Source organism: Hyperolius riggenbachi, chromosome 6 (assembly GCF_040937935.1).
Source record: "Hyperolius riggenbachi isolate aHypRig1 chromosome 6, aHypRig1.pri, whole genome shotgun sequence".
In the NCBI taxonomy this organism is placed as follows: domain Eukaryota; kingdom Metazoa; phylum Chordata; class Amphibia; order Anura; family Hyperoliidae; genus Hyperolius; species Hyperolius riggenbachi.
This window is the reverse complement of record NC_090651.1, coordinates 209,276,540-209,304,462: the sequence shown is the minus strand read 5'-3', so window position 1 is coordinate 209,304,462 and position 27,923 is coordinate 209,276,540. Positions and strand designations below refer to the sequence as shown.

At 44.0% G+C, this 27,923-nt stretch overlaps 1 protein-coding gene across 3 annotated transcripts in view; it reads right to left on the bottom strand.

The window, feature by feature from the left end:
* FLI1 (Fli-1 proto-oncogene, ETS transcription factor) overlaps positions 1-27,923 on the bottom strand; it is a 206,635-nt gene that overhangs the window by 124,009 nt on the left and 54,703 nt on the right. For all 3 annotated transcript variants that reach the window (XM_068240347.1, XM_068240348.1, XM_068240349.1), the window contains exons 2-4: positions 23,248-23,456; positions 5,127-5,272; positions 1,150-1,353 (exon numbers count right to left, since the gene is read on the bottom strand). In XM_068240347.1, the coding sequence (XP_068096448.1) occupies positions 1,150-1,353; positions 5,127-5,272; positions 23,248-23,456 (559 nt within the window). The remainder of the gene's footprint in view (positions 1-1,149; positions 1,354-5,126; positions 5,273-23,247; positions 23,457-27,923) is intronic.

The window sequence follows — 27,923 nt, the reverse complement described above, 5'->3', positions numbered from 1 at the left end:
AAGTATAGAATAATATATTAACGACAGGTTTGGCCGATGATCGCTTACCTATCTAGTTTGCGTACAGCGTCCGTCCGACATAGTTTAAGGATTAAATATGTTGGATCTTTAATGAACCCAGACACCTGAGCAGCCCTAATTGCATTGTCATTTTCACTACCCCCAACAGCGGGAAGCCGCTCCGTCATGCAGCAATCGTCATCCCTCTGCCCCCACCTTAGACTGAAGGGTAGTGATGCTACTGTACATTATTGGGCCTCAAGTTATTACCCGAGGGATTGTTTCCTGATCCACGATGGGTAACAATCACTGTATGTGTGTACTTAGCTTTTCTCACTCTCTTACAGCTCATCCTAGGATTACAGTAGCGTTCCGGTTGTCTAGAACTCAACTAACCAGCAGTCTCAACCAACCAGCACAAATCTTCGGTAGTACTCAGTGATGAAGGCCAACTTCTTAGGCTATTTGTGGGCTCTGCTGGTGTTAAAGACTGGGTTTTTCGGCAAGATTAATATACTTTCATATAGATCCAGCAGCGGATACCACCATCCCCTCAGCCCACACAGGTACAGACTCACCGGATTAACGGACTTTGGTCTATGAATGGCCAAAAAGAGGATCCCGAGTTCCCTCAGCCTCCATTAGACCAGATAGGCTGAGATTATCTTTGGAGTGCTACATGACCATTTGCTCTGTCTGTTTATCCGGTGAGTCTGCACCTGTGTGGGGAAGGCGATGGTGGTAACTGCTGCTGGATGTATCTGCTATTGAACTTTATTTACTAAACGTTGAACTGTTGTTATACAATTCTGGAACACTGGATATGGCACCTTTGTGTGTTTCTGGCTGCTAGTGGACATTTTTTACTTTTAGGCACATTGAACTTTTTAATTCATGTTCAATTACTGTATTTTAACATTTAATACAGAGTTAATGGTATGTATATAAAGTGGGGTACAGTACTGTATGAGCTAGGCCTATTTTTAACATTGAGTCTCAAGCAACCAGAAAGCACACTTATCCGGCATCAGTTGATCCCCATCAGTGCTGGATAACCGAGACTCTACTATACTTTTGTTAGACCTGGGCTTGTCCTCTGCAAGACATAGCTGGTTGACTTTATGAAGATAGACAATGTGAGGCACTTACTTTCCCTGAGGTAGCTGAGATGAGAGAGCAGAACCTCTGTATTGTAGGCTGAGGTGCTGCGTAGGAAATCCTCTTTTGTCATTTTGCACAGATCTTTTCCATCCACATTTTGGAAAAGGGATGAATCAATATCAATGAGTGAATATTCTTTAATAGCCCAGTCCAGCCATTGTCTTACATGCTCCTGGCTCCACAGTGTAGGATCTGGAGAGAACAAACATAACCAATCAGTATCTGCTGATTTCTATTCTTAGTTGTTTTTGCTATACTGTATGTTTTCTAATAATAGTACTCTCATACATCACAGTTAGAGAATATTTTACAGAAGAGCCTTAACATGGTGTTTGGCAAAATTTGATCATTGTTATCTATACCAATAAGCTACAATATTAAAGGAGTATTCCGCCAAGTATCATTGAACTAAGACTCAAATGGGAATAACATTTGTAATTTATACCAATTCATTTTATGTGTCCTTTCAGGAGCATTTCTGTATCAATTTTGTTTCTTCATGAAATATTTTAGGTGGCAAGGGGTAAGACTTCAGCAATTCGATTACTGGGTCATAGCATCTTTATAATGTTTTGCTGAGCATTATATATGCAGTGGTTAATCCCTACTAAAAGTTGCCAAAGGAAGGACAAAGGGTGAACTGGCAACAGGGCCATGAGCAACCAAGAAACACTGATGCACATGGGGAATTAAAGCTAGCCTGTCCCCTACAATCCCATGGAAGAGGTACTGCAGTACAGATTATTGCTTGCAATCTGAGACAGGTATCAGAACACACAAAGTATCCCACCTTGCTCTATAGGCAATGACCAGGCAAAGTGCTCATGCTGACCTCTGTCCAATGTCTAAATAGACTAAGGCTCAACACACACCATACAATCTTGGTTGTTCAATCTTACCACTTTCATGTAGTATAAGAACTTATCCAATCAATCATTCAAGGTATTTTCAATCTGTTGACCCTTATACTACATACATTTGGTAAATCTGTACAACCAAGATTGTATGGTGTGTGTTGAGCCAAAGATGCACAAGTGAGCATTCCATTTGTGTGCGTTCCATTTGGCCACTGCTGCATATGCCCCAATGTTGATTCTACTATATGTTCAATTGTGGTGTGTTAGGCATTGTGGTACCCGATTTTATAGGTATGTTCACACCTCTGCATGTCTACAGTGCATTTTTAGATAACATGCACAAAAACGCACATATTCTATAGCAACTAACCATGCTATGAAATGTGTGCATTTTTACATGCAGCGCAGACACCGTGTTATGCCCACATTTTAGCAACTCAAATATTTACTCGATTTTAAACCTATGAAGGAACCCAGTAGTGGGATAAAGTGTACCTGAAGCCAAAGAGAGAGAAACTTAATACTTACTTTAGTAGTGGGAAACCTCTGGCATGATCCTTCTGCCCACCAATCCAGTGCTGGGACCCTCTGAACTGATTCAACAAGGATTTGTGGAATATAATCTCACTCTACCACTTCTGCTCATACATGGACAGGATCACGGCTGCTTGGAGAGGAGAGTCCCGGTGAGCAGCTGTGGGGTGGAGGAGGAACTGGATCCTCCAGAGGCTTCCCTCTACTGAGGTAACAATCTACCTTTTCTTTTTTTCCCCCCAACCCCACAGGTTTACTTTAAAGTAAACCTGAGATTCATGAATGCAAAAGTTTTATACATTCCTGGGGCTTCCTTCAACTCCCTTTGGCCTGATCTGTCCCTCAACGCCATCCTCAGCCTCCTCCATACTTCATTATGGCTCCTGGTAGTTTTGGGAGTCAGTACTTACTGCGCATGCTTGGCCCGGCCATGGTCCTGTAGCAGGGAGCATTCGGCCACAGGAGCGCGACAGGAAGTATGAGCTGATGCACTGCACCTGCACTGATGCACTGCTCCAACTAGCCCGATTAGCCGACGTTACCGGGAACGTAGCAGAGGAATGAGGCAAAGGAGGACAGCGAGGGATCAGGTCGAAAGGGGCTGGAGAAAGCCCCAGGTATGTATAAAACTTTTTCATTAATTCATCTTAGGTACACTTTAAGTATTTCTATGTCCTGAAAAAGAGGTCTTTTTTTAAAAGCATTGTTGCTTACCCTGCAAATGTTTTCCTGTTCATAATCCAGTCAGCTGAAAACTGTGCTGAAATCTGACCATAGCATTGGCAGATCTGCAGCTCTCTACCAGCTTTCTATTTATTCCCCCCTTCTGATAAGTCATGCTGGCTGCTCATCTGTGTGAAGAGACAAGGCAGCAGCTCTGTGGGTTCAGTGCTGTATTGGGAGTGAGTTTGAGAAGAGCAGAGGAGTATACAGGTTATGAATAGGGAGGACTCGTTCACACTATGAGAGCTTTTCTGAGCACTTTGTGATTTTAATAGCTCTTGCTAATGTTATTCTATGTGAGTGTTCACACTGGAGCGATGTGATTTTGTAAAAATCCCCCATAGCATTGCATTAGCAAGAGCTTTTAAAATCTCTAGCATTTAAAAAGCTCTTGTAGTGTGAACAGGCCCTACAGAAAGAAACAGTAAATTGTTAATTATTCTCAAATAATGTATTTTAGTATAGAAGCATTTTTTTTCTCATTGTAATTATTTTGATCCAGAAAAATGGCAAATTTAATATGATTCATTTATTGGGCACTGTAATACTAGTGAACCTAGAAGAGAGTTTGTGCCACTTTCAGTGATTTTACAGAAATGTAACTTTTCATTACCTTTACAGTTCTTTTCTCTTCCCAGGGCCTCAGGGTCCCTCCAGAGAAAACACTAATCACACAGAGCAGCTGTCCTGTCTCTGAATACATTTGAGTAGACAGCATGACTCATCAGGGGTAAAGAAAGACTTAGTAGGGAGGTTGAATATTGTTGCAGAACCAACCAGACTATTTCAGTACAGTTTTCAGCTAGCTTGAACTGGCAAACATTTAATGGGAACCCAAGGTAAGAGACACATGAAGGCTGCCAATGTATTTCCTTTTAAACAATACCAGTGGCCTGGAAGTCCTAATTATCTTTCTGGTCTGGAAATATCTGAATCACACACCTGAAACAAGCATGCTGCTAATCAAGTCAGATTTTTGTCAGACATGCATGCTTGTTCAGGGTCTATGGCTGAGGCTGGGAGCAACATTTTCAGAACTGCATTTGTTTTTCAAGAGTGTGGAAAACACATGCGTTATCAATCACACACAATAGAAGTCTATAGGCCGCATAGAAAAATGCGTTTTCTAATGTGCTTTTAGAAAACGCTTGCTTATTTCTGTTAAATGCATGTGAATCCCGCAAAATGTATTAATATAGAGATGCAGAAGTGGTGCATTTTACTGCATTATTACGTTTTTATTTTATTTTAAATTCACTCTGATATGTTTCCTCTTCCTGTTTATTTCCTACTCTGGATAGACTAGGAAATTGACAGAATTAAAAACAAACAAAAAACAGAAAAAAAACACACACACACACACACACACACACACACACACACACACACACACACACACACACACACACATATACACACACACACATACACACACACACATACACACACACACACACACACACACACACACATACATACACACACACACACACACACACACATACATATACACACACACACACACACACACACACACACATACATATACACACACACACACACATACACACACACACACACATACATATACACACATACACATACACACACACACACACACACACACACACACACACACACATACAAACACATATAAAAATGCAAATAAAAGTGAAAACACACACACGACCCATATCACAAACACAGTTTATCAGCAGCCTCCATATGTCTCTCACCACCGGTTCCTTTTACAGTGCAAGCAACAGCAACTGTACTTTTTGTAAACATCTCTCCAAAAATAGTAGGGGATTCATATACTCTGTGAAAGATTTGAATACACACACACTTTACCTGCTGGCACAATGACTCTTCTCTCATTGGTGGTCATGTTTGGTGGAGGTGCACTCTTTTCATCCATGTAGCTATAAGTCATCCCATTATTCTCGGATCCAATCAGTTTGCTGCACTTGTTGATGCTGCAATCCACAGGGGACTCCCTAAGAAAGGAGAGAGTTTTAAGTTGTAGCATTAACCGTACAAAAGAGATTTAGTTACTGCACATCATTCAGAATCTGCCAAACTGCATGTTTTTTAGCTGATGACATCCAGACAGATCCTGCCCTGACACTGGGTGGAATGATTGGTGCCTGTCTACCAATTCCTTCAAAACGCTTAGTACTCAGTTTCTTTAGCAAAAACTACAAGGACCATGATCAGCAGCACTGAAAATATTAAGCTGTGAGATGTAAGGGCCTAGCAAGGAAGTACTGGTTTTATAAGTAGATACTAAAGGCGCCCATCATCAAATACACTAAAAACCCTTTAAAATAAGGTAAGTGTTGGTCCTACCTTATAGATGACTGCTTGTAGATTTTCACTCACTTTTACTGGATATAAGCACAACAAAGAGACAACGCATTTCACAGTAAACACTTCTTCCTTAGGTCAATAAAAATATGCCTCAGAGAGCAGCATACAGCATGAGCACTCATGAAACTTATTGTGTTTTTGTTGTGCTTATATCCACTAAAAGTTATTCAAAATCTACAAGCTTCTTTATATAAGGTAGGACCAACACCTAATTTTAAACGGTTTTTAGTCTATTTTATGATTTTTGGGTGCCTCTAGTTGAAGCAGATAAAAAGGGCACTGGAGGCGCCCGTTCAAAAAGGCTACAAATGGTAATTTGGTCGCCCGGAGGCACCTGAGGTTTATAGCCCCTATTTACCAGTTATAACCAGTTATAGCTGCTACTTAGCCACTTATAACCACCATTTACTATTTATAGCTGCTAATTGCAGCTTTTAACATACATTTTAACAAAAATATCAGGGGTTAGGGTTAAGAGGAAGGGGTCTTTAATATTGGGAGTGTATGGGGGACTTTAGGGCTTAAGGTTAGGCACCAGGGAGGGAATCAGGTTAAGCATGGGGGGGGGGGGTGTTAAGGATAGTCACCACTATGATGGTGGTGGGGGGGGGGGGGGGCGGGGGTTTAGGGAAGGTACCACTGGGGGGGGGGGGGTTAGGCATTGGTAGAGGTAGGGTTCTGTGTTGAGAGTAGGATTAGGTCATAGTAAAATATCAGTAAAGATTACCAATATTTTGCTATGATATTAAGAAGTAGAATATTGGTAATTTTACCGATATTCTACTAGTGGCTTTCTCCTGTACCCGTTTAATCAGGTCGCTTTTTTGGGAGGGTTTTTTTCATGTTCTATTGCAGAAAATATATTTTTGGGAGAACAACCGCTATCTGTGTTTAAGGCCAAGTGGGAATGGTCATTTGCCACATGTTCATATAGTGGTTGCCTGATAGTTCAACCCTCCTTTGTGAATATTCCTATGGCTTCTGTTATAATTCTTCAATTGCTACGTATAAACTACACTAGATTGGGCTCTAGTCTTGTCTCTGTGTTTTGTCATTCCAAGTGCTGGTTTTGTTCTGCAACAAATACAGTAGTACACTCCATGCATAGCTGTGGTTTTGGTTTACTCTGATCAGGATTGTGTTAACTCTCATGAGAATCCAGCTTGCACAGCAAAACACTGATCGCTGGTCCCGGATCAATCTGATAAACTGGCCCACTGTCTGTCTGTGTGCAGCCAGCTTCACACCTTTATTTTTTTTTTGCCAAGTAGTCTGTATGAAACCCCTTCTGAATATTATAAAGATACAGTATTTGGATTTATAACCTACGAGACAAAGCATAACTCACAGCGGCTCCCCTTTTTGAACAAAAATCCCCTTGTCCCTTTTTCCTGACCTGAATAGAAAATATGGGACCAGGTGGCTGGGCACAGGTAAATGGCAAAGGGGCCTATGAGAATTGTGTGATGTCTGGGCAGCTTGCAGTGGAAATGGCAGTGTGGTATATTTATTTTGGGAGTCCTAACATGGCAGCAAAGGCTGAGGTCAAAGGCCGAAGTAAAGAGGCGATATGCAATGATGATGTGTCTTTGAAGAAGGCGTGCTAAAGTTGTAAGATGATCATGTGGGGTTGAGGACTATGTTTCTCCTAATGCAGGTGGCATCCATTCCAGTAAACATGGAGGACACAGAGGAGAATGGCATAGACAGACATGCACTGAGAGGGGTATAACAATATAATTGCAGTATTATACAAATATGAAGCTGGCATCATTATGATGAAGTATCAGTTCCTCAGCCATGTTTGTCAGCACCAAGTTTTGGTTTCTACCCTGTGATGATGCCAAGTTGTTTTTTCAACCATCCTCTATGTCTGCCATATTTAAAGCCATGGCACAGCCCTGCATTGAATCAGACTTATTGCTCCATGCTCTGGAGCCAATTTCAATCAGCATGGTGCCAACTTCAATCAACATTTAACTCCATTAAATATGGAGGTGCCACAATTCTGATTACATTATCCCATAATCTTTAAAGAAGGAGCTACTCAGAATTCATATTAAAAACTTTCTCAACTTTTCTGAAGTTTATCGAACAGTTTTTAAAACACACCTGAAGTGAGAGGGATATGGATGATTCTTGATGATTCTCTGCCTTTAATACTTTAAGCCATAGACCCTAAATAAGAATGCATATCATCTGTTTCTCACCGAAGTCTGACTGGATAAGCTGCATTGTCAGGGTTGGATTTTCCATAGGCCACTGTAGACTTGTATCAATAGGCACATGATGATGAAGAGGCAGCTCACTCACCTCTCCTGGCTGCTTCTCTCCAACCTTCCCTATGTAGGCCCCTTCCATATGCAGTCCTTAGTAAATAAAAGGTATTTACCTGGCTCCCAGCATTCTACTGGCTAAATCCCCCTTCAATAGGGGGCACCTCAAGCTACCTAATACTTGGGGGCACCTCTAGCTAGTTAATACTAAGGGTACCCTTGGCTACTTAATACCAAGGGACACCTGTGGCTGCTGGGTAGGGGAGAGGTGCCAGCACACTTGCGATGTGGTTTGGTGAGGGTTGCGGGTTTGAGGTGGGTGAAGACTAGGGTGTCAGAACATCTGTGCCTATAGGCTCCTGCGATGTAAATCTGGACATGCGCATGCTTGTTTCAGGCCTGTGAATCAGACACTACTGATGCCAGAAAAATCAGCAGGATGCCAAGCGTCTGGTATTGTTTAAAAGGAACTAAATATAGCAGCCTCCATATCACTGTCACTTCAAGGTAACCCTAACTGAGAGAGATATGGATGTTTTCTATGAAACAATACCGGTTGCTTGGCAGTCCTGCTGATCTCTTTGGCTGCAGTAGTGGCTGAATCACACACCTGAAACAAGCATGCAGCTAATTCAGTCTAACTGCAGTCAGAGCACCTGATCTGCATGCTTGTTGAGAGGCTGTGGATAAAAGTATTAGAGACACCGGATCAGCAGGAAAGTCAGGCAACTGGTATTATTTTAAAAAGAAAAATCCATATCCTTCTCAGTTTAGGTTCCCTTTCAGGTGTCCTTTAAAACTTGATTGCTTATTTATCTTAATAAAATCCAACTATCAAAACTGATGAAGTGACCAAAAAAACAGTTTAGTGTACAAAAATTAATTGACTGTAATCAGGCTCATTTCTCCTCAGAGCTACCAAAGCTTACTTATTAAGACAGGAGTATACTAAACTGGAGCAGTTATCCAATGCATTCATGCAGAATGCTTTCATTTACAAGTGAAACTTAACTGCTCTGAGATGAAGGGTACACTCTCACTATGCGTGTTGCTGTGTGCTGCATTGCTAAATGTGAATGCACCGCCAGTACATTTGTATGGGCATTTTTACATCTTGAAGTTGCAAGACCACGTTATCTATACACACTTTCTACACTGAGTTATTGGATAATGTGTATTACTGAACATGTTACCATAGCAATTCTTTATGCTTTGAGAAGTGACCAGCACTTTATAACCAGGGCGGTTCTTCTATGAAGCAACATGAATCCGTGCTTCTGGGCAGCAACAATTATATGGCAGCAAGAGACGGTTCCACTCCCCAAATGTCCCTCTCCTCCCACTCCCCCTCTCTAGATGTGTGACGCTGCTTCGCTCACCTGCCCTCAGCATTTCAGCAGTGACATCTCCATACGCCCATCCAGCGTCCTGTATCCATGGCTACAGAGGTGCCTCACGTGACCTGTTACGTGCTGCTGGGTCACATCAGGCGCTGCTGTAGTCAGAGAGGAAGCAGGACTTCACGTGTAGCTGGTGGTGATCCCATCGCCAATCTGCTGAGAGCGGGTGAGTGATGGGGGGAGGGTGTCCTCACAATGTATTGCTTCAGGCAGCAAAAACTCTAGAATCGGCCCTATTTATAACGTGCAGAGTGCGCCTTGCATTATGTTACAGGGCATTATAGCATGAATGTGACACAATGCTTATAGTATAAACTAAGCCTAAGAATAGGTAGTTTCACTTGGTCACCTTTTTGTTCTAGAAAATGTTTTATTTCTCTTACAGGCTTCTGTGTCACGTGTTTCCACTGTACTGGCATGCGTCTTGCAAGATGCATCCTGGCACTTGCTGTGATGTGCCAACACTTCCCAATTCCTCTAGCCATGCAATGCATGTGATGTGATTTTATTGCTGCATACCGTCCTTTTTTCCCCCCACATGCACATTTGACAGGGAAACACAGTCTATTGTGATATTGAATTGCCCCTAATGGAACGAGCCCTTTGGTATAATGAGTGAAGGAGATACCGAGGCAGTTACAAATAAAGGTAACCTGCCAACAGCCAATATAGCGCGGTTTCAACTGAGCTTATGGAAATGCGGTTGAAGGGACAGCAGGCAGTACATAGACTGCACTGTCTGCTGTTTCCATTCATGCGCTGTGATTCACTTTTGAATCGCAGCACATGCTTGCCTGCATTTCAGGACGATTGCGCCCGCGATCCCATTCAGTATAATGAACGGGATTGCAAGCTCCGCCCCCGGTAGTGACACGCAATGCAGAGTCGCACGGCATGGAAACGAGCCCTTAGGGTCAGAGCCCAATGATGCAGTTGTGTCTGCTTTTCAGTTACACATCAGTGTTACAGATACTGAAAAGTGGACAGAAGTGGACACAACTGCGTTAGTGGGCCCAGGCCCTTACTATGCCTGTCTGGGCTGGCAGATCACCTCAGCCGAGTGCAGGCTAATTCTGTTGTTCTCCTCCTTACTCTACTCAATGCATGGTGGCCTGTGCCATTGGCTTACCTCCCCCTTCCATAACAACAGAATGCATTGCTAGCCTACATGTGTTCAGAACTCAGCCCGAACTGTCGGGTGAGTGGTTGAGTAATTGTGTGTATGTGTGTATTCACCTTAAAGTGAACCTGATCCAAGTAAAATTATAAGTAAACACATGATGTACCTGCAAATGTATATTACGTACTTACCTTGCTGTCATTTCCTCTCATTTTACTTCTTCCGTAGATTCCTTCCAGTTCTGACAAGATTTTGTCAGAACTGGAATGTATCAGTTCTTATCAGTTGTATATCAGTTGTTGTCAGTAATAACTGAAAGGACAACTGATCAGCAAGGTAATGCCCATGTTTCCCTATGGCTCAAGTGGGAAATATTACAGTTTAAAGGGACCCTGAGCAGTCACAAAATAAGACTGGTACTTACCTGGGGCTTCCTCCAGCCCACCGTAAGCCGTGAGGTTCATCGAAGTCCTCCTGGCTCCTCTCCCGGTCCCGCTGGGGGGACCTCACGGCCTACAGTCCCTTTAAAGGAGAACTATAGTAAGAGTTTGGAGATGTACAGAGGCGCCAGTAGGATAAAATTTTCTAAAACGTTTAAAACGTTCGTGAGGCGGTGGTGGACCAACCAACCCAAAACAGACAACATGCTGTAGATTAAGGTAGAAACAATTTATTCACATACTCCTAGGACAAATGGCAATGCGTTTCGCAGGCACAAACCCGCTTCCTCAGGCAATAGACAACAGGAGTATCACACAGCTAGGGGTCCAATATGAGATTGGTACCTCTGTGTGACATACCTCAATCTACAGCATTGTGTCTGTTTTGGGTTGGTTGGTCCACCACCGCCTCCCGAACGTTTTAAACGTTTTAGCAAATTTTATCCTACTGGTGCCTTTGTACATCTCCAAATATTCAGATATCCACCCTTGGTAGAAGGGTGTTACACCTTCTTCTTCCTCTATCCACAGAGAGCGACGTCTTATCCCTGAGTGGGGACAGGCCTATACTCCCCACCTGCCCTTACAGTGGTTGCCTTGGTGGTAACCCTGGTTTGTAAGTATAATACTTACGATTCATATTTTCGCCCATCTTCCAATACATACTACACTATATTGGGCTCACGGGTTTCTGCTTTTTATAACTATAGTGAGAGGGTTATGAAGGCTGCCATATTTATTTCTTTTTAAACAATACCAGTTGCCTGGTAGCCCTTTTGATTTTTTCGCTGCAGTAATGTCTGAATCACACCAGAAACAAGCATGCAGCTAATCTTGTCAGATCTTACAGTAATGTCAGAAACCCCTGATCTGTTGTATGCTTGTTCAGGGTCTATGGCTAAAAGTATTAGAGGCAAAGGAACAGCAGGATAGCCAGGCAACTGGTATTGCTTATACGGAAATAAATATGGCAACCTCCATATCTCTTTCGTTACAGTTGTCCTTTAACAGTATGCTGACCAGGAAGCTGTTTTGGGGTAATGGCCATTTTAAAAATGGAGGACAGAGAATTCCATCTATCACAGTAGACAAATAGGATGTAGGAGAGGAGAAAGAGACTGAGTTTGTTTATTTTTACTTTTATTTCTCAGTTCAGGTTTTCTTTAAGGGGAACCTGAAAGTGAGGGTTTTATGGAGACAGACATGTATTTCCTTTTAATTGATAATCATACCAGTTGCCTGGCTTTCCTGACAGCGGTGTCGCTAGGGGGTTTTATAAGTGGCCCGGGCCCCAACCCCACATAAAGTGCCCCAAACCTCAGCAGCGTTGCCATGGTAGCGCCGCCGCCATGATAGTGGGCGCAGGCGGCGCACGCTACACAGTGTCAGATTGAACTCTTTACAGCCTTCTGCCCGGCCAGCCTCCTTGTGTATGCACAGCGTGTGGGGGGCCAAGCTACACAGCGGCGGAGGCTGAGGAGAGGGTGGATGGCTGCTGGAAGCCCCACTCACAGCATGCGTGTCAGCAACACCGCCCCCCGTCCACTCATGAGCATTTGGCAGGGGTGGTGATGTGAAGTCAAGAGGCCGGGGGCTGGAGAGAGTGTGAGCAGCTCTGCCCCCTGCACGTGTGGATGCAGAGCCATTTGCCCCACGGACACATGGCATCCTCAGCCTTGCAAATCTGCTGTGTTCCGTTTTATGCAATCCAAATCTGAGGTGTTCCGTTTTATGCAATCCAAATCTGCGGTGTTCCGTTTTATGCAATCCAAATCTGTGGTGTTCCGATTTATGCAATCCAAATCTGCGGTGTTCCGTTTTATGCAATCCAAATCTGCGGTGTTCCGTTTTATGCAATCCAAATCTGTGGTGTTCAGTTTTATGCAATCCAAATCTGTGGTGTTCCGTTTTATGCAATCCAAATCTGCGGTGTTCCGTTTTATGCAATCCAAATCTGTGGTGTTCCGTTTTATGCATTCCAAATCTGCGGTGTTACATTTCATGCAATCAAAATCTGCGGTGTTCCGTTTTATGCAATCCAAATCTGTGGTGTTCCGTTTTATGCAATCCAAATCTGCGGTGTTCCGTTTTATGCATTCAAAATCTGCGGTGTTACATTTTATGCAATCAAAATCTGCGGTGTTCCGTTTTATGCAATCAAAATCTGCGGTGTTCTGTTTTATGCAATCCAAATCTGTGATGTTCCGTTTTATGCAATCCAAATCTGCGGTGTTCTGTTTTATGCAATCCAAATCTGTGGTGTTCCGTTTTATGCAATCCAAATCTGCGGTGTTCCGTTTTATGCAATCCAAATCTGTGGTGTTCCGTTTTATGCAATCCAAATCTGCGGTGTTCTGTTTTATGCAATCAAAATCTGTGGTGTTCTGTTTTATGCAATCCAAATCTGTGGAGTTCCGTTTTATGCAATCCAAATCTGTGGTGTTCCGTTTTATGCATTTCCAGTATGTGGGGAAACACTTCTTTGGTATGTGCATTTTCTTTTGCAGGAGGGAATGCTGCCTTATACAGTATGTGTGCTTTTGGAGGGAAAAGTTTTTGTCTAATCGCCTTTAGGGTCACTTCGCCTAACTGTGTTTTGAAAAAAACTCTGCGCCCTTTTGAGTTTCTGGTACATTACAGTTGGCTATGCCCACATCATAGCCATGCCCACTTTTACAGCCATGACCACGCCCATTTTTTTGCCTTCTCTCTGCCCTTGGTGCCCCAGGATGCCCCGGATCTTTTAGGATCCTAGCAACGCCTCTGTTTCCTGATGATCTCTATGACATCACTAGTGTCTGAACCACACACTCATAACAAGCACACAGCTAAACCAGTCAGAACCATCTGATCTGCATGCTTGTTTGGGGTCTATGGCTAAAAGTATTAGAGGCAGAGGATCAGATTTAAAATTAAATAAATATAGCAGTGTCCATATCCTTCTCACTTCAGGTTCCCTTTAAGCCTAAATGCGTTCCATGGATTAAATAGATTTCCTTATGTCTGGAAGGTTGTCTTTGCACATGAGTTTATCACACATACTGCAAGTAGTTAATTGGAAATTTTTATACCATTTCAAAATAAGTCACATGACAAATAACCTTCTGTGCCAAATGTGGATGATGTCATCTCTGCTAGGCTGTATATATAATTATATGAGTCTGACATCACTCCTGGGCAAATGTAAGCAATAATATGCCTACTCTCCTCATTAGGACAGATCTGATATAATGTAATGAAAGGATTACACCAAGATCAGTGGTCACATGCAGCACGCTCACTTACACCAAACTGTCTTCTGCAGTGTTACAGTCACTTCCATCTGTTATTAGCAAGCACATGACTACAAAGGCCTTGCATCTCTACAGCTAGCCATGCACAGGAATGGAAACCCAATCTTAATAATTAAAACGGAGGTGGAGGCCCCCAATGCATAAAGGACAGGCTAATAAGCTGTTGATCTTATAAACATAGCGGTAATCTTACCTCTGTTGAAGAATTTAGACCAGTTTATTGAAAAAAGGTTTTTTATTTCAGCACATAAAATTTACTTCAATTAACGTCAATTTTATGTGCTCAAATAAAAGACCTTTTTTCAATAAACTGGTCCAAATTCTTCAAAACAGGTAAGATTACCTCTCTGTTTATAAGATCGACAGCTTTATCAGCCTATCTTTTATGCATTGGGGGGCCTCCACACCTGTTTTACTGTCTTGTCAAAACCTCTTTAGAGGTGATAGTTTTTTAGTTTGTCCTAAAGAACATTCAGAGTGTGACTGACCAGTTCCTGTTACAGGCCTGGAAAACTGAGCGGGGATGGTTAATTTCCCGCCTACTCTGACAGTGGTTCTTGCAACCACTGTCAGAGCAGGCGGGAAATTATCCATCCCCGCTCAGTTTTCCATCCTTCTTGCGATTTGCAACCCACCTTTGTGAGTATATACATCCTTAGCAATTTGCCTTTCTGAAATGATACTGCACCATTGGTCTCCCGGTCTCCTTCTGTCTTTTAGATGATCCTGGGGTTGTTACAATCACAGGAACCATCAACATAAGCTACAATCTGAATAGTTGCTTATCAGAATGCAGCACTTTAGCAGATACCTGAACAATAATTGATCAAACCCATCACTCTGCTAGCATTATACTGCTCAGTACAGTACAAAGCTACATGTCCATTGACCACACACACACACACACACACACACACACACACACACACACACACACACACACACACACACACACACACACACACACACACACACACACCATTCCTTCCACTGCCAACTTGCTGATCATTTACAAATACAACTGATCACTCTTCAAATAAATAAACCTATAACAATAATCTTATACAAATCAGAAGTTTATCAATTGGGTAAAGGGATGTGAGTGCGAGTTTTATTAAACAATTGGGTAGGGTGCCAGTTTTACACTGGGCTCCACAAGCACTTTATACATAACTTATTTCAAACAAAGTGGCGTAGCAATAGGGGATGCAGAGGTTGCGACCGCACTGGGGCCCTTGGGCCAGAGGGGCCACCTTCATCCATCTTATTAGCTTTTTATTGGTGTTATGCTGATAATGAACACCTCTATATGTGCATTGAATAGTGGTAATCCTTAACAAACTGTTTCCTTACTCTGATTACACCTCTTGGACACTGCAACTGTCCTTGTTAGGTTTTGGGGCTCCATATCAACTGAGTGCTTAGGGCTCCATGTAAAACTTGCATCGGGGCCACAAGTTCCTTAGTTACGCCACTGTTGAAACAATAAAAAAAATAAACTGCCAAGAAGGGTTGCAGTGTTAAGGAGGTGTAAGCAGAGGGAGGGGAACAGTTTGTTAATTATCATCATTATTCAAAGCACATATACAGTGGTGTGAAAAACGATTTGCCCCCTTCCCGATTTCTTATTCTTTTGCATGTTTGTCACACTTAAATGTTTCTGCTCATCAAAAAACGTTAACTATTAGTCAAAGATAACCTAATTGAACACAAAATGCAGTTTTAAATGATGGTTTTTATTATTTAGTGAGAAAAAAAACTCCAAATCTACATGGCCCTGTGTGAAAAAGTGATTGCCCTGGCTTGTTAAAAAATAACTTAAAGGTGGTTTATTACACCTGAGTTCAATTTCTGTAGTCACCCCCAGGCCTGATTACTGCCACACCTGTTTCAATCAAGAAATCACTTAAATAGGAGCTATCTGACACAGAGAAGTAGCCCAAAAGCACCTAAAAAGCTAGACATCATGCCAAGATCCAAAGAAATTCAGGAACAAATGAGAACAAAAGTACTGTAATTGAAATCTATCAGTCTGGTAAAGGTTATAAAGCCATTTCTAAAGCTTTGGGACTCCAGCAAACCACAGTGAGAGCCATTATCCACAAATGGCAAACACATGGAACAGTGATGAACCTTCCCAGGAGTGGTCGGCCGACCAAAATGACACCAAGAGCGCAGAGAAAACTCATCTGAGAGGCCACAAAAGACCCCAGGACAACATCTAAAGAACTGCAGGCCTCACTTGCCTCAATTAAGGTCAGTGTTCACGACTCCACCATAAGAAAGAGACTGGGCAAAAACGGCCTGCATGGAAGATATGCAAGGCGCAAACCACTTTTAAGCAAAAAGAACATTAAGGCTCGTCTCAATTTTGCTAAAAAAACATCTCAATGATTGCCAAGACTTTTGGGAAAATACCTTGTGGACCGACGAGACAAAAGTTGAACTTTTTGGAAGGTGCGTGTCCCGTTACATCTGGCGTAGAAGTAACACAGCATTTCAGCAGAAGAACATCATACCATCAGTAAAATATGGGGGTGGTAGTGTGATGGTCTGGGGTTGTTTTGCTGCTTCAGGACCTGGAAGGCAGGCTGTGATAGATGGAACCATGAATTCTACTGTCTGCCAAAAAATCCTGAAGGAGAATGTCCGGCCATCTGTTCGTCAACTCAAGCTGAAGCGATCTTGGGTGCTGCAGCAGGACAATGACCCAAAACACACCAGCAAATTCACCTCTGAATGGCTGAAGAAAAACAAAATGAAGACTTTGGAGAAGCCTAGTCAAAGTCCTGACCTGAATCCTATTGAGATGTTGTGGCATGACCTTAAAAAGGCGATTAATGCTAGAAAACCCTCAAATAAAGCTGAATTACAACAATTCTGCAAAGAGGAGTGGGCCAAAATTGCTCCAGAGCGCTGTAAAAGACTCGTGCAAGTTATCGCAAATGCTTGATTGCAGTTATTGCTGCTAAAGGTGACTCAACCAGTTATTAGGTTCAGGGGGCAATTTCTTTTTCACACAGGGCCATGTAGGTTTTGAGGTTTTTTTCTCACTAAATAATAAAAAACATCATTTAAAACTGCATTTTGTGTTCAAATTATGTTATCTTTGACTAATAGTTAACGGTTTTTGATGAGCAGAAACATTTAAGTGTGACAAACATGCAAAAGAATAAGAAATCAGGAAGGGGGCAAATAGTTTTTCACACCACTGTAGAGGTGATCATTACAACCAATATGACCAATAAAGAACTAATACAGCACTTGAAGGAGACCCATGTGGACCCTTTGGGTCCAGAGGCCCCAGTGTGGTCACCAGCTCTACATCCTTTATTGCTACTCCACTGATTTGGGAATGCAAGGGTCCAAAAATTGTAGATTTCATCAGCTCATCAGATCTGCACCAAAATTGTTCCTATGTACAGGCATCAATTCTAGAAAACAGGACTGTTCCTGGTGGCAAATCCATGATCCGCAAATGTATACATATAAGAAAACGTTTCTGTCCGGCCAATGCAGCTAATCAGTTGCAATTCTCTCCCTTAAACGAATGCATTTGAGGTGACAGTAATTTAGATCAGATCATGTAAGTATAGATGTACCACATCCTGTTTAGCTGGCAGTGCTCAGGAGATTAGGAAACAGCTGTTTGGATTTTTTGGGCGGATTGCTATTGTATCTTATTGCTATCTCTGTCCCTAGTGGTTAGATTATCCTAGTTTCCTGTCTCACAACAGGAAGAAACTTCCTCTAAAAACAGGGTAGATGCGACCTTTGGTAAATGTCACAGTTGGCCAGCAAAAATCTAATGTGTGAAATGTGTGTACATACATAGGTTTACATAGCTTTAAATCATTTTTCCTCAACTCCTGCTCCTCGTGACAAATGTAAAGCCTTGTACACACCTTCAACTATTATTGGCCAATCACTGACCAATTTTACCACCTTCATGTATAATGAGGGTTTACCTACACAATAGCATTCATTATCTGTTGACTCTCATACTACATGGAGGTGGTAAAAGTGGTCAGTGATTGGCTAATTTTAATTGAAAGTGTGAACCAGGCTGTAAAGGAAACTAAGGACCCTTTTTTCTGAAATTTCTAATAGCTATATGTTCTATCCTCTCCTTCTAACTGCCCTTATGACTCCAGAGGGAATGTGTGAAGATAGCATTTGTGACTTCTGTAAACTCTTTGACGCAGTTGTCCTAATTACCCACCCCTCTGTTGATGAATTGTATTGTTTACTAATGTATGCAATAAAACAATTACAATAGTCCTTAGCTGTCTGAAATTTCTGAGGTCGTGAAGTCCAGCTGAAGTAGGCTAATAAAATTTCTGCTAAACTTTTAAAAGTATATATATACAAAAAAAGTAAACTGGAAGGGTTTTTTAATAATAAGACACATTGTTGGCATGCATTTTTAAAATGCTATTGAGATGCCGTGGGTGCTAAAAATGGTGCTTGTTTCTCTTTAAGCTTTGGCTTTCATCTCACTTTCTGCCCTGATGTCAACTTTCACAGGGACAGGAAAGGAGGGTCACTCTCTCTGACTGGGCAAAGATGACAGTAAAAATTGTTTTGGGTGACAACACTATGTGTATATAGCTTAACTATTCCTCACTTGGTGCAAGACTGGAAAAATATAATATAATTACAGAACAGTTTAGGCAACCAGCATTAACATGAGAGAAATGTTTGAGGGGTGTTTTATGAACTGATACATTTTTTTGTGACTTTTTTTGTGACTTCTGATGGCAGAAAGGTTTTATAAACAGAGGGTGATTATTAGTTATTTTTTTGCCAAGCAGTCATGTTTGGATGCAGTATAGGTGACTTTTATGTTTATTATGTTCTGCTGAGTAAATGAATGAACTCATAGCTGGTGTATTGGGTGAGTTTTATATTTGAGTTGCTCTCTCTCCCCCAAGTATGGCTGAATAGGGCCTGATCACTGTGCATTTTACAGATGGAAACAGAGCAGAGCTGGTCTGAAGATAGCAAGATGCCGGATTTTGCTTTGTAATGTGTTTCTCATCTCTCCAGAGGGTTAACAGTTCATTTGTAATTTTTTCCGAATGTCTCCAATAGTCTGGCGAATGTGCGGTGCGGGCGGGAGATGTTGACTAACATGTGTTTGAATTTAAGTTTTCATCTTTTGGCTACTGTTTTTCCAGGCAGCCGACCAAAGATCTCTTGTCATCCCCCAGAGGCATTATGGAAGAGCCGTTCCCGAGTGGACGGGAGGCACGATTACACAATAACATTCTACATGGAAGCGGTTAAGGTTAATATCACTTGGCGCACGAATTACGTGTGATCTCTGCTGTCAGATTACACTTGGCTTGTTCCGTGGCGCCTCTCCATTGAATATTTTTACTGTCTTGCCTGTTCATATAATAACAGGAAGGATATCTTAGCAGGCTTGTTAAAAAGTGCTTGTTCCCTGGCCGTCATACTGTTCTTCTGCTTTTAAGACTCCCTTGATTCACTGATCCCAAGTAAAGCTATGTACACACGTTAGATTTTCGCTGGCCAACTGTCAACCAAAATAATCATTCATAGAAAGGCAGTGTGAAAAAATGTATTCTTAGTAGAGGTGTCCACTGATGCCATCAATGGTGCCATTAGTGATCTGTCATTATTATATCACTACTGAGCGACCACTGTTGTTCTTATATTATAGTGCAGCACACTGCAGAGACTCCCTTCTCCACAGAACTGGGCGGGGCCTAGAGGGCTGAGCAGTGTCTGTGCATCAGTCATTCCTACAAGGATCATGAACAGTCTTTCTGGGTGACAGTCAGCAACCATCTCTGTATTTTCCCTTTAGCAGGTATGTTTGCTTTAAGGTGGTAATTTACAGTTTGCTGAAAAAAAATACTAATTTTGGATGATTTGATCATTTTCATTGAATCTGCTGCTGCACTGAAGACAGATATCTAATGCTAGGTGTGCATGATGATATTTTCTGGCAGATTTCATGCCAGATCAATCATTTCCAGCAAGTCCGATCTGATTTCCTATCGATTTTCTGATAGAATTTACATTCACTTCTATGGAAAATGGATCGGAAAATGGATCGGAAATCAGATTGGACATGCAGGAAATAGTCGATCTGGCAGGAAATCTGCCAGAAAATCTCATTGTGTGTACCTAGCATTAGGCTATGTTCACAGTGGGTAGTTGTGTTGCATTAACTGTAAAAACAGAAACACAAAAAAAGGAGAAAAGTTGCATGGCACATTATGCATGCAGTGTTAAGCATAACGCTTAATTTAATGCCAATGTTAATGCTTGCATTATGCAGTAATACACTGCATGCATCACGTTATGCCTGACGAATGAGTCGCACAGCACTTGTAACAATGCAATACACCACAATGCATCACCGTAATAATAATAATACTGTGAGCATAGCTTAAAAAGGAACTTTAACCAATGATTGAACATCATCCCAATCTGTAGCTGATACCCTCTTTCCCATGAGAAATATTTACCTTTTCTTGAAAAGATAATCGTGGGGGCCTGTATGGCTGATATTGTGGTTAAATCCCTTCCACAGTGTGATGTCATGACCTTGGTCCTGACAGTCTGTGAACCTCATTGCATTGTGGGAATTAACAGCTTTTTCCAACTGCCAACCTCTATCTCCTTCTTTGCATAGAACTCTCAGTAAACGAACATTACACACAGATCACATGGCAGGACTAAAGATATCACCGCCTGTGATACATTTCAGAATGTAAATCAGGGTGAGGAAAGATTATACAATAGGCAAACACTGACTTAATATATAAATTAATTTTGTAAAATTAATAATAATTAACCAGCTCAGCGGTATGGACGAGCTCAGCTCGTCCATGACCGCCGCGCTGGATTGCTCTGGCCCTGGTGGGCTGATTTTCATAATTAAAAAAAAAAACACGCAGATAGCACTTTGCTAGCTGCGTGTTTATACCGATCGCCGCCGATGTGCTGCTACCCGCCACGTAACAGGGCCCCCCCCCCCGAGACCCCGTGCGCAGCCTGGCCTATTAGCGCCAGGTAGCGCTAAGGGGTGGATCGGGACTCCCTCCGACGCCATGACATGGGTGATGTCATCCCGATCGTTGCCATGGCGACGAGGGGAAGCCAAACAGGAAATCCCGTTCTGAACGGGATTTCCTGTTTGCTCTGATCGCCGGAGGCGATCGGAAGGTGTGGGGGGATGCCGCTGCACAGCGGCTATCATGTAGCTAGCGCTAGGCTAGCTACATGATTTTAAAAAAAAAATGTGCTGCGCCGCCGCCCTGGCCGTTCTAATAGAACGCCAGGGTGGTTCCAACTGCCCTGTGTCCTGATCACCCCTCCTAGCTGCACGCGCTAGGCTTCAAATCTCAAATTCAAAATTGGAAAAAAAAAATGTTTGCATCAAAACAGCAGAACGAGAACAACAACATCAGAAATCCCCTTTAATTAACATAACTGATGTAACTTGATTACAGTATGTTTGCTTAGGCTGACGTTCCCCTTTAAGTATGTTGCTGCTGTAATCACTATGTTAATTATATAATGGACCTGCCCCTCTCTATATTTAATGATTCTTCAGTCTAATTTCTAGTACTGAAAATTGCACTGCACTTTGTGGCAGTAAAGACGTCCCCTACTTACAAATAGGTTACACACGATTGGGCACCACAGCTTCTAAAATATTAAACACAATCATAACACTCATTATTATCTCTCTGTTCAAGTTCTGATAACATCTGTGTACATCAGTATGGAGAGCAACTGCTGCTGAGTGCTGACTTATTTCTGCAATACCAGCAGGAGTGGTTGTGAACATTACCAATCAAGCAAGTGTCAAATAAGCTAATAAACCTCAAACATAACAAGAGATAATTGGTGACAAAATGGCCATGCATATCAACAGAAGGGTCGGGATAACACTCCAGACATTTCAGAAAGGCTGAGCCCAGTCTGTTGGAAAGAGAGTGATCCATAAATAAAATTGCCAGTGCCACCAACATGTATTCAGTGTCAATCATTAATGCATTTACAAAGGACTAGGCTCTGCTAACTGGAAGCATTATGCTGGGTAAACACGTTACGATTTTCCGTACAATAGATGTATCTCCGATTGATACATTCCCTCATGTCCGATATTACTCTTGATCGATTCTGCGCTCAATTTCTCATAGAAGTGAATGGAAAAGGATAAGAAAAACGAGCGAAGATAAGAAAATCGAGCACAGAATCGAGTGCAGAATCGAGCGGAAAAAACGATCGGGTGGGAAAATCGAGCAGAAAATCGTAATGTGTGTCCCCAGAATTACCCTTTCAGCATACAAAACTAGGTCATTCATCCTGGAACAATGTTGGCCACAAAATTAATTACTTCAAGTGATACTTTTTACCTACTCAAATACGATTACTCTTTAAGTAATTGAAGCATAATCTGAGAAACAATTGATTAAATCCATTAATTTGTTTAGTTGCATGTGATCAAATTATGAAATGATTAAAATCCCTGAAGACTCCTGTTCAATGTACAGTACTGCGATCGCTTGGACTCTTGTTTGTGCCTGTCATGTACCCTCGCATGATGTCACATACACCCACTGCCAGGAAGATGGATTGGAAAGCGCTCGTCATCATGGGATGTCACTGAGATCCATCTTCCTGGGTTGTGGGGCGAGTATTCGGCTTCAAATCACTAAGCGTTTGGATTTTTATCAGGGGAGGCAAACTAAGTACCTCTGCTTTTTACGCCCACCAGTTATTCACAACTACAGAAGTTTTGGGTGCTACTGCCAAATTTGAAAATAAGAAGGGAGGATGGGGTACAAGGCAGGCCTAACCACCAGGGACAACACTTCGGTAGCTGCACTGCTGCCCAGCTTTTTTTGTGTGAACTGTGCATTTAACATGTTTTGTTGGAGCTACCCTTTAAATTATTTTCTCTTTATTCTGTTGCATAACAGTATTAGGCACACCATAAATTGTAACAGGAGAGCATCCCGTGTTGACATTTCTCTCTTGCGCCTCATCCTCTTATTTAGAATGATAATTTGGGTTTTTGGCTTACCTGGAGCCATTCATGTGATCGTATTCCCTTTTGATGTTGACCCGCATGGGCTGGTTGTTCCATTCCTGCTGGGGCGGCATAGTGATCTTGTGCGGCTGGCCATAATCTGGGTTCCCCGAGGCTGTCATCTCCACCTTGGCTATCTGAGCTGTCGCTCCATATGCTGACTCAAAAAGGGATTGGTCGTCACTCACCACAGACAGAGCTTCCTGCAAGAAGAAAAGCAAACTGCCGTGATCAACTATTCATCATCAAGAAGAACAGATATTTGTAACATAGGAATGTTATTCATATGGTACAATTTGCTGTAAAACAAGTTTTCAGCATTAATCAGCAGAACGCCATATACTGTATTTTTGGCATCTGGCGCACCTGCGCTGCAGGTCACACAGAAGAGGCACTGTGACCAGGAAGTGTCTATGATGCTGTAACCAGGAAGGATGCCGGCAGAAGCACGTGTACTCCAGAAGGTTGCAGTCTACAGTTTATACCGAGACTGGAGCGAAGAGGAGCACGGCGGCTGAGACACTGAACAGCTGGATCCTAGATGAGGGGGCAGCCTCGGATTACCGCAGACTGAGGAGGAGAGTTAAAACAGAAAAACCGAGGGCCCAATATAGTGTAGTATGTATTGGAACAAGGAGGAACAATGGCAAGTAAGTATTATACTCACAAACATGGGTTACCGCTTGGGCAACCACTGTATAGGCAGGTGGGGAGATTAGGCCTGTCCCCACTCAGGAATAAGATGTTGCTCTCTGAAGAAGGAAAGGAGGGTGTATCACCCTTCCACCAAGGGTGGAAAACTCGACAAGTGGATGTACAGAGGCGCCAAAAGGATAAAATATGCGAAAAAGTTTAAAATATTCGGGTGGCGGTGGTGGACCAGCCACTCCAAAATAGACACGATGCTTTCGCTTGAGATAAAGACAATTTATTCACATGCTCCAAGAAAAAACTGCAACGCGTTTCACGGGCCCAACCCCGCTTCATCAGGCATTAATCAACCAGAGTATCACACAGCTGTGGGTCCAATAGACGCTTGGCACCAGAGGTTTATGTTTATGCCCCCATAACTATACCCAATTGTGCCCCATCTCCCCCCCCCCCCCATATACTTACTGGAATGCCTAAAAGTTCAAATAATGACGTTGTGCTCAGGCTGTACCAAGATTTCCATCTGCTTCAGCAGATGGACCACCGTATTACTGCAGTAACCCAGCCCTCTGCTGTGACATCTGGGAGGGTGTGTAATGGGTGGAGGGTGAAGCAATGCAGGATTAACAAGTGTGTTCTTGTAATGCAGTGAAGGACACTGTGGTGGGGAAGTGTGAGGAGAGCTCTGAATCGGACCAAAGCAGCTGTTAGGCTAGGTTCACACTACGAATGATAAAGGGCCATTTTCCACAATGGACACCAACAGAAAAATGGCCGCGTTGAGTGATTCTATGGTATCTACAGTATCACACAGGTATGGATCAACTGAGATATGTGAGGGTGTAGGCTAGTATTGTACCTTATTTTCTGGTTGAACTCAATGGATGTATATCTTTTTTCAACCCATGTAACTGTTTGTTTGTAACCTATTAACACAATGAACATATTCAAAGTCTCATCCTGCATGACTTTTCTGGACACAGCATGGAACATAGACATATCACAGATGACACTTCTATCTAAGACATGTTTGTTACAACATACACCACAACAACATGGATGGGCACAGCCAGGGCCGGATTTACCATAAGGCACACTAGGCACGTGCCTACAGGCGCCTGATTGGTCAAAGGCGGCATCTCTTTCATGTCCCCTTTAAATTTAAAATAGTGAAAAACAATAGCGGCCGCTCGCGTCCTTATTTACATAATAATACAGCGAACAGCGGGCGGCCGCAACTACAGACAGGGGCGGGCAGCTAGTGACAGCATAGATAACGCCGCTCTCCCCACCCACCGGCCGCCGTTTCCATGGCTGCACGCAGCGCTGCAAACAGCTGCTGCGTGCATAGGTGGCGGGGGGGGCGGAACGATTGTCCATCTTCTGCCGGCTGGGAGTTTAAACTTTGAAGAACCACGTGGGCGGCCGAGGCGAGGCGAGGCGGGCATGGCATCACTTACTGCCGGGGACAGCGTGATTAGCCTGCCCTGCCTGCGCCAGTGCTCCCAGCCCCAGAGCCCCCTGATGGAGTGGGAGAATTGGAGAGAAGGTGGAGGAGGAATCAAGCGGCGGAGCCGTACAGCACAGGTAGGCAAAAAGGTCCGCCCCGCCCCCCTCTCCTGTCCTGTTCTAAATCAGCCAACATGTGTAGAAGTGACAGGCGGGGAGGGGGTGGACGAAACAGCTCTGCCCCTTTAGGTCGTAGGAGATAGCCCGGCCTCGGCTGCACAGCACTGCACTGTTTATTTGTTACAGCTCCGCTCCCCGCCCCTTGTTTCCTGCTCATTAGGGGGCCTGGGGCTGTTCTGGTGTGTGTGTGTTCCTTAGGGGGGGCTGGGGCTGTTACAGTGTGTGTGTTCCTTAGGGGGGCTGGGGCTGTTACAGTGTGTGTGTGTATGTGTTCCTTAGGGGGGCTGGGGCTGTTACAGTGTGTGTGTGTATGTGTTCCTTAGGGGGGCTGGGGCTGTTACAGTGTGTGTGTTCCTTAGGGGGGCTGGGGCTGTTACAGTGTGTGTGTGTGTTCCTTAGGGGGGCTGGGGCTGTTACAGTGTGTGTGTGTGTTCCTTAGGGGGGCTGGGGCTGTTATGGTGTGTGTTCCTTAGGGGGGCTGGGGCTGTTACAGTGTGTGTGTGTATGTGTTCCTTAGGGGGGCTGGGGCTGTTACAGTGTGTGTGTGTGTGTGTGTTCCTTAGGGGGGCTGGGGCTGTTACAGTGTGTGTGTTCCTTAGGGGGGCTGGGGCTGTTACAGTGTGTTTTCCTTAGGGGGGCTGGGGCTGTTACAGTGTGTGTGTGTGTGTGTGTTCCTTAGGGGGGCTGGGGCTGTTACAGTGTGTGTGTGTGTGTTCCTTAGGGGGGCTGGGGCTGTTATGGTGTGTGTGTGTGTTCCTTAGGGGGCTGGGGCTGTTACAGTGTGTGTGTGTGTTCCTTAGGGGGGCTGGGGCTGTTACGGTGTGTGCAGGGGAGGACTGGCCCAGGGGGATGGGGGGCAATTGCCCCCCGGGCCACCCGAATCCCCGCTGCTATACGCAGCGGCCGCAGACACACCACAGGTGACAGGTTCGCAGTGGGGATCGCAACCTCGCGCGATATTTCCCGGCAAGTTGAAGTATCCAATCAGAGAAGGGGCTGAGGCTGCTGGCCGTGGTGTGCCCTTGTGCGTGGCCGCGCCTGCGGTGGATGTGAGCGGCACAAGGACACAAATAGCTTAGGTCCTCTCCGGCCCGGTGGGTTGACCCTGTTTGACTCAGCCCCCCGCCTGGGGCCATTGCCGCCCGCAACGTGCTGCTGTGCCTGTGGTGTCATCGGAGTGAGCTGTCTCACTCTTCAGCTTTCTGTGCTGGGGGGGCTGGGGGCCTGAAGCTGCGGCTACGAGTGGCTGGCTGGCTGTCCTGGCTGGAGGAGTCGGACACTCTGGGGGCTGGGAGTCGGAGATGCCACCTATAGCTGCTTACTGCTGTGGAGGAGGAGGAGGTGTAGGACTGAGGAGACAGGAGGATAGAGGAGGTCGGGTCCAGGTTGCCAGAGGAGAAGGTGGTTTTTATAAATTTTGTTTCTGTACTTCTTCTCCCTTCTTGTCACTGACTTACACACACTTTGCTGCCTGCCTGCCTGCTACTGCTGTCAAATTCAATTCTCTGCCCAGGCCAGTGCCCTCTGAGTTTTTTTTATGTGATAATCATCCCCATTCTGACCCTGGCCTGAGGGGAAACGCTTTTTCTTTTTGTGGTGTGATTGGCGGCAGGGGAGGGGGGAGGCAGGCAGTTAGGCACTGTCAAACAGGTAGTTGGAGGGGGGGGGGGTAGGTGTCAGACAAGTAGTTTGTATGGTGGGTGGGCAGGAGTGGGGTTAGGCATCACCAGGTAGGTAGGTTTGTGTGTGTGTGTGTGTGTGGGGGGGGGGGGGGTTGTTTAAAGGAGTTATCAAGCATTTTTAATGAAATAAGTGCTACTTACCCGGGGCTTCCTCCAGCCCCATGCTCCCAGCATGTCCCTTGCCGCAGCTCTGCAGTCAGCCATTCGCTGCCGCTGCCTCCCAGTCCCCGGCGATGGCACCAGTCCGACCTGGATGTCGGCCACTACTGCGCCTGTGCGAGTAGCACTGTCAATCACCGCCATGTGGACCGGAGTGTACTGTACAGGGGCAGTAGTTCTGCGTCTGCACAGTACGCTCTGGTCCATGTGGCGGTGATTGACAGCGCCGCTCGCACAGGCGCAGTCGGCCTGACGTCATCGCCGGGGGCTGGGAGGCAGCGGCAGCGAACAGCTGACTGCAGAGCTGCGGCAAGGGACATGCTGAGAGCTTGGGGCTAGACGAGCCCTGGGTAAGTAGCACTTATTTTCATAAAAAAAAAAAAAGCCTGATAACTCCTTTAAGGTTAGGCATCAGACACAGACAGGTAGATTGTGCGGAGAAATGGGGTTAGGCATCAGGTACATAGTGTGTGTGTGTGTGTGTGTGTGTGTGTGTGTGTGTGTGTGTGTGTGTGTGTGTGTGTGTGTGTGTGTGTGTGTGTGTGTGTG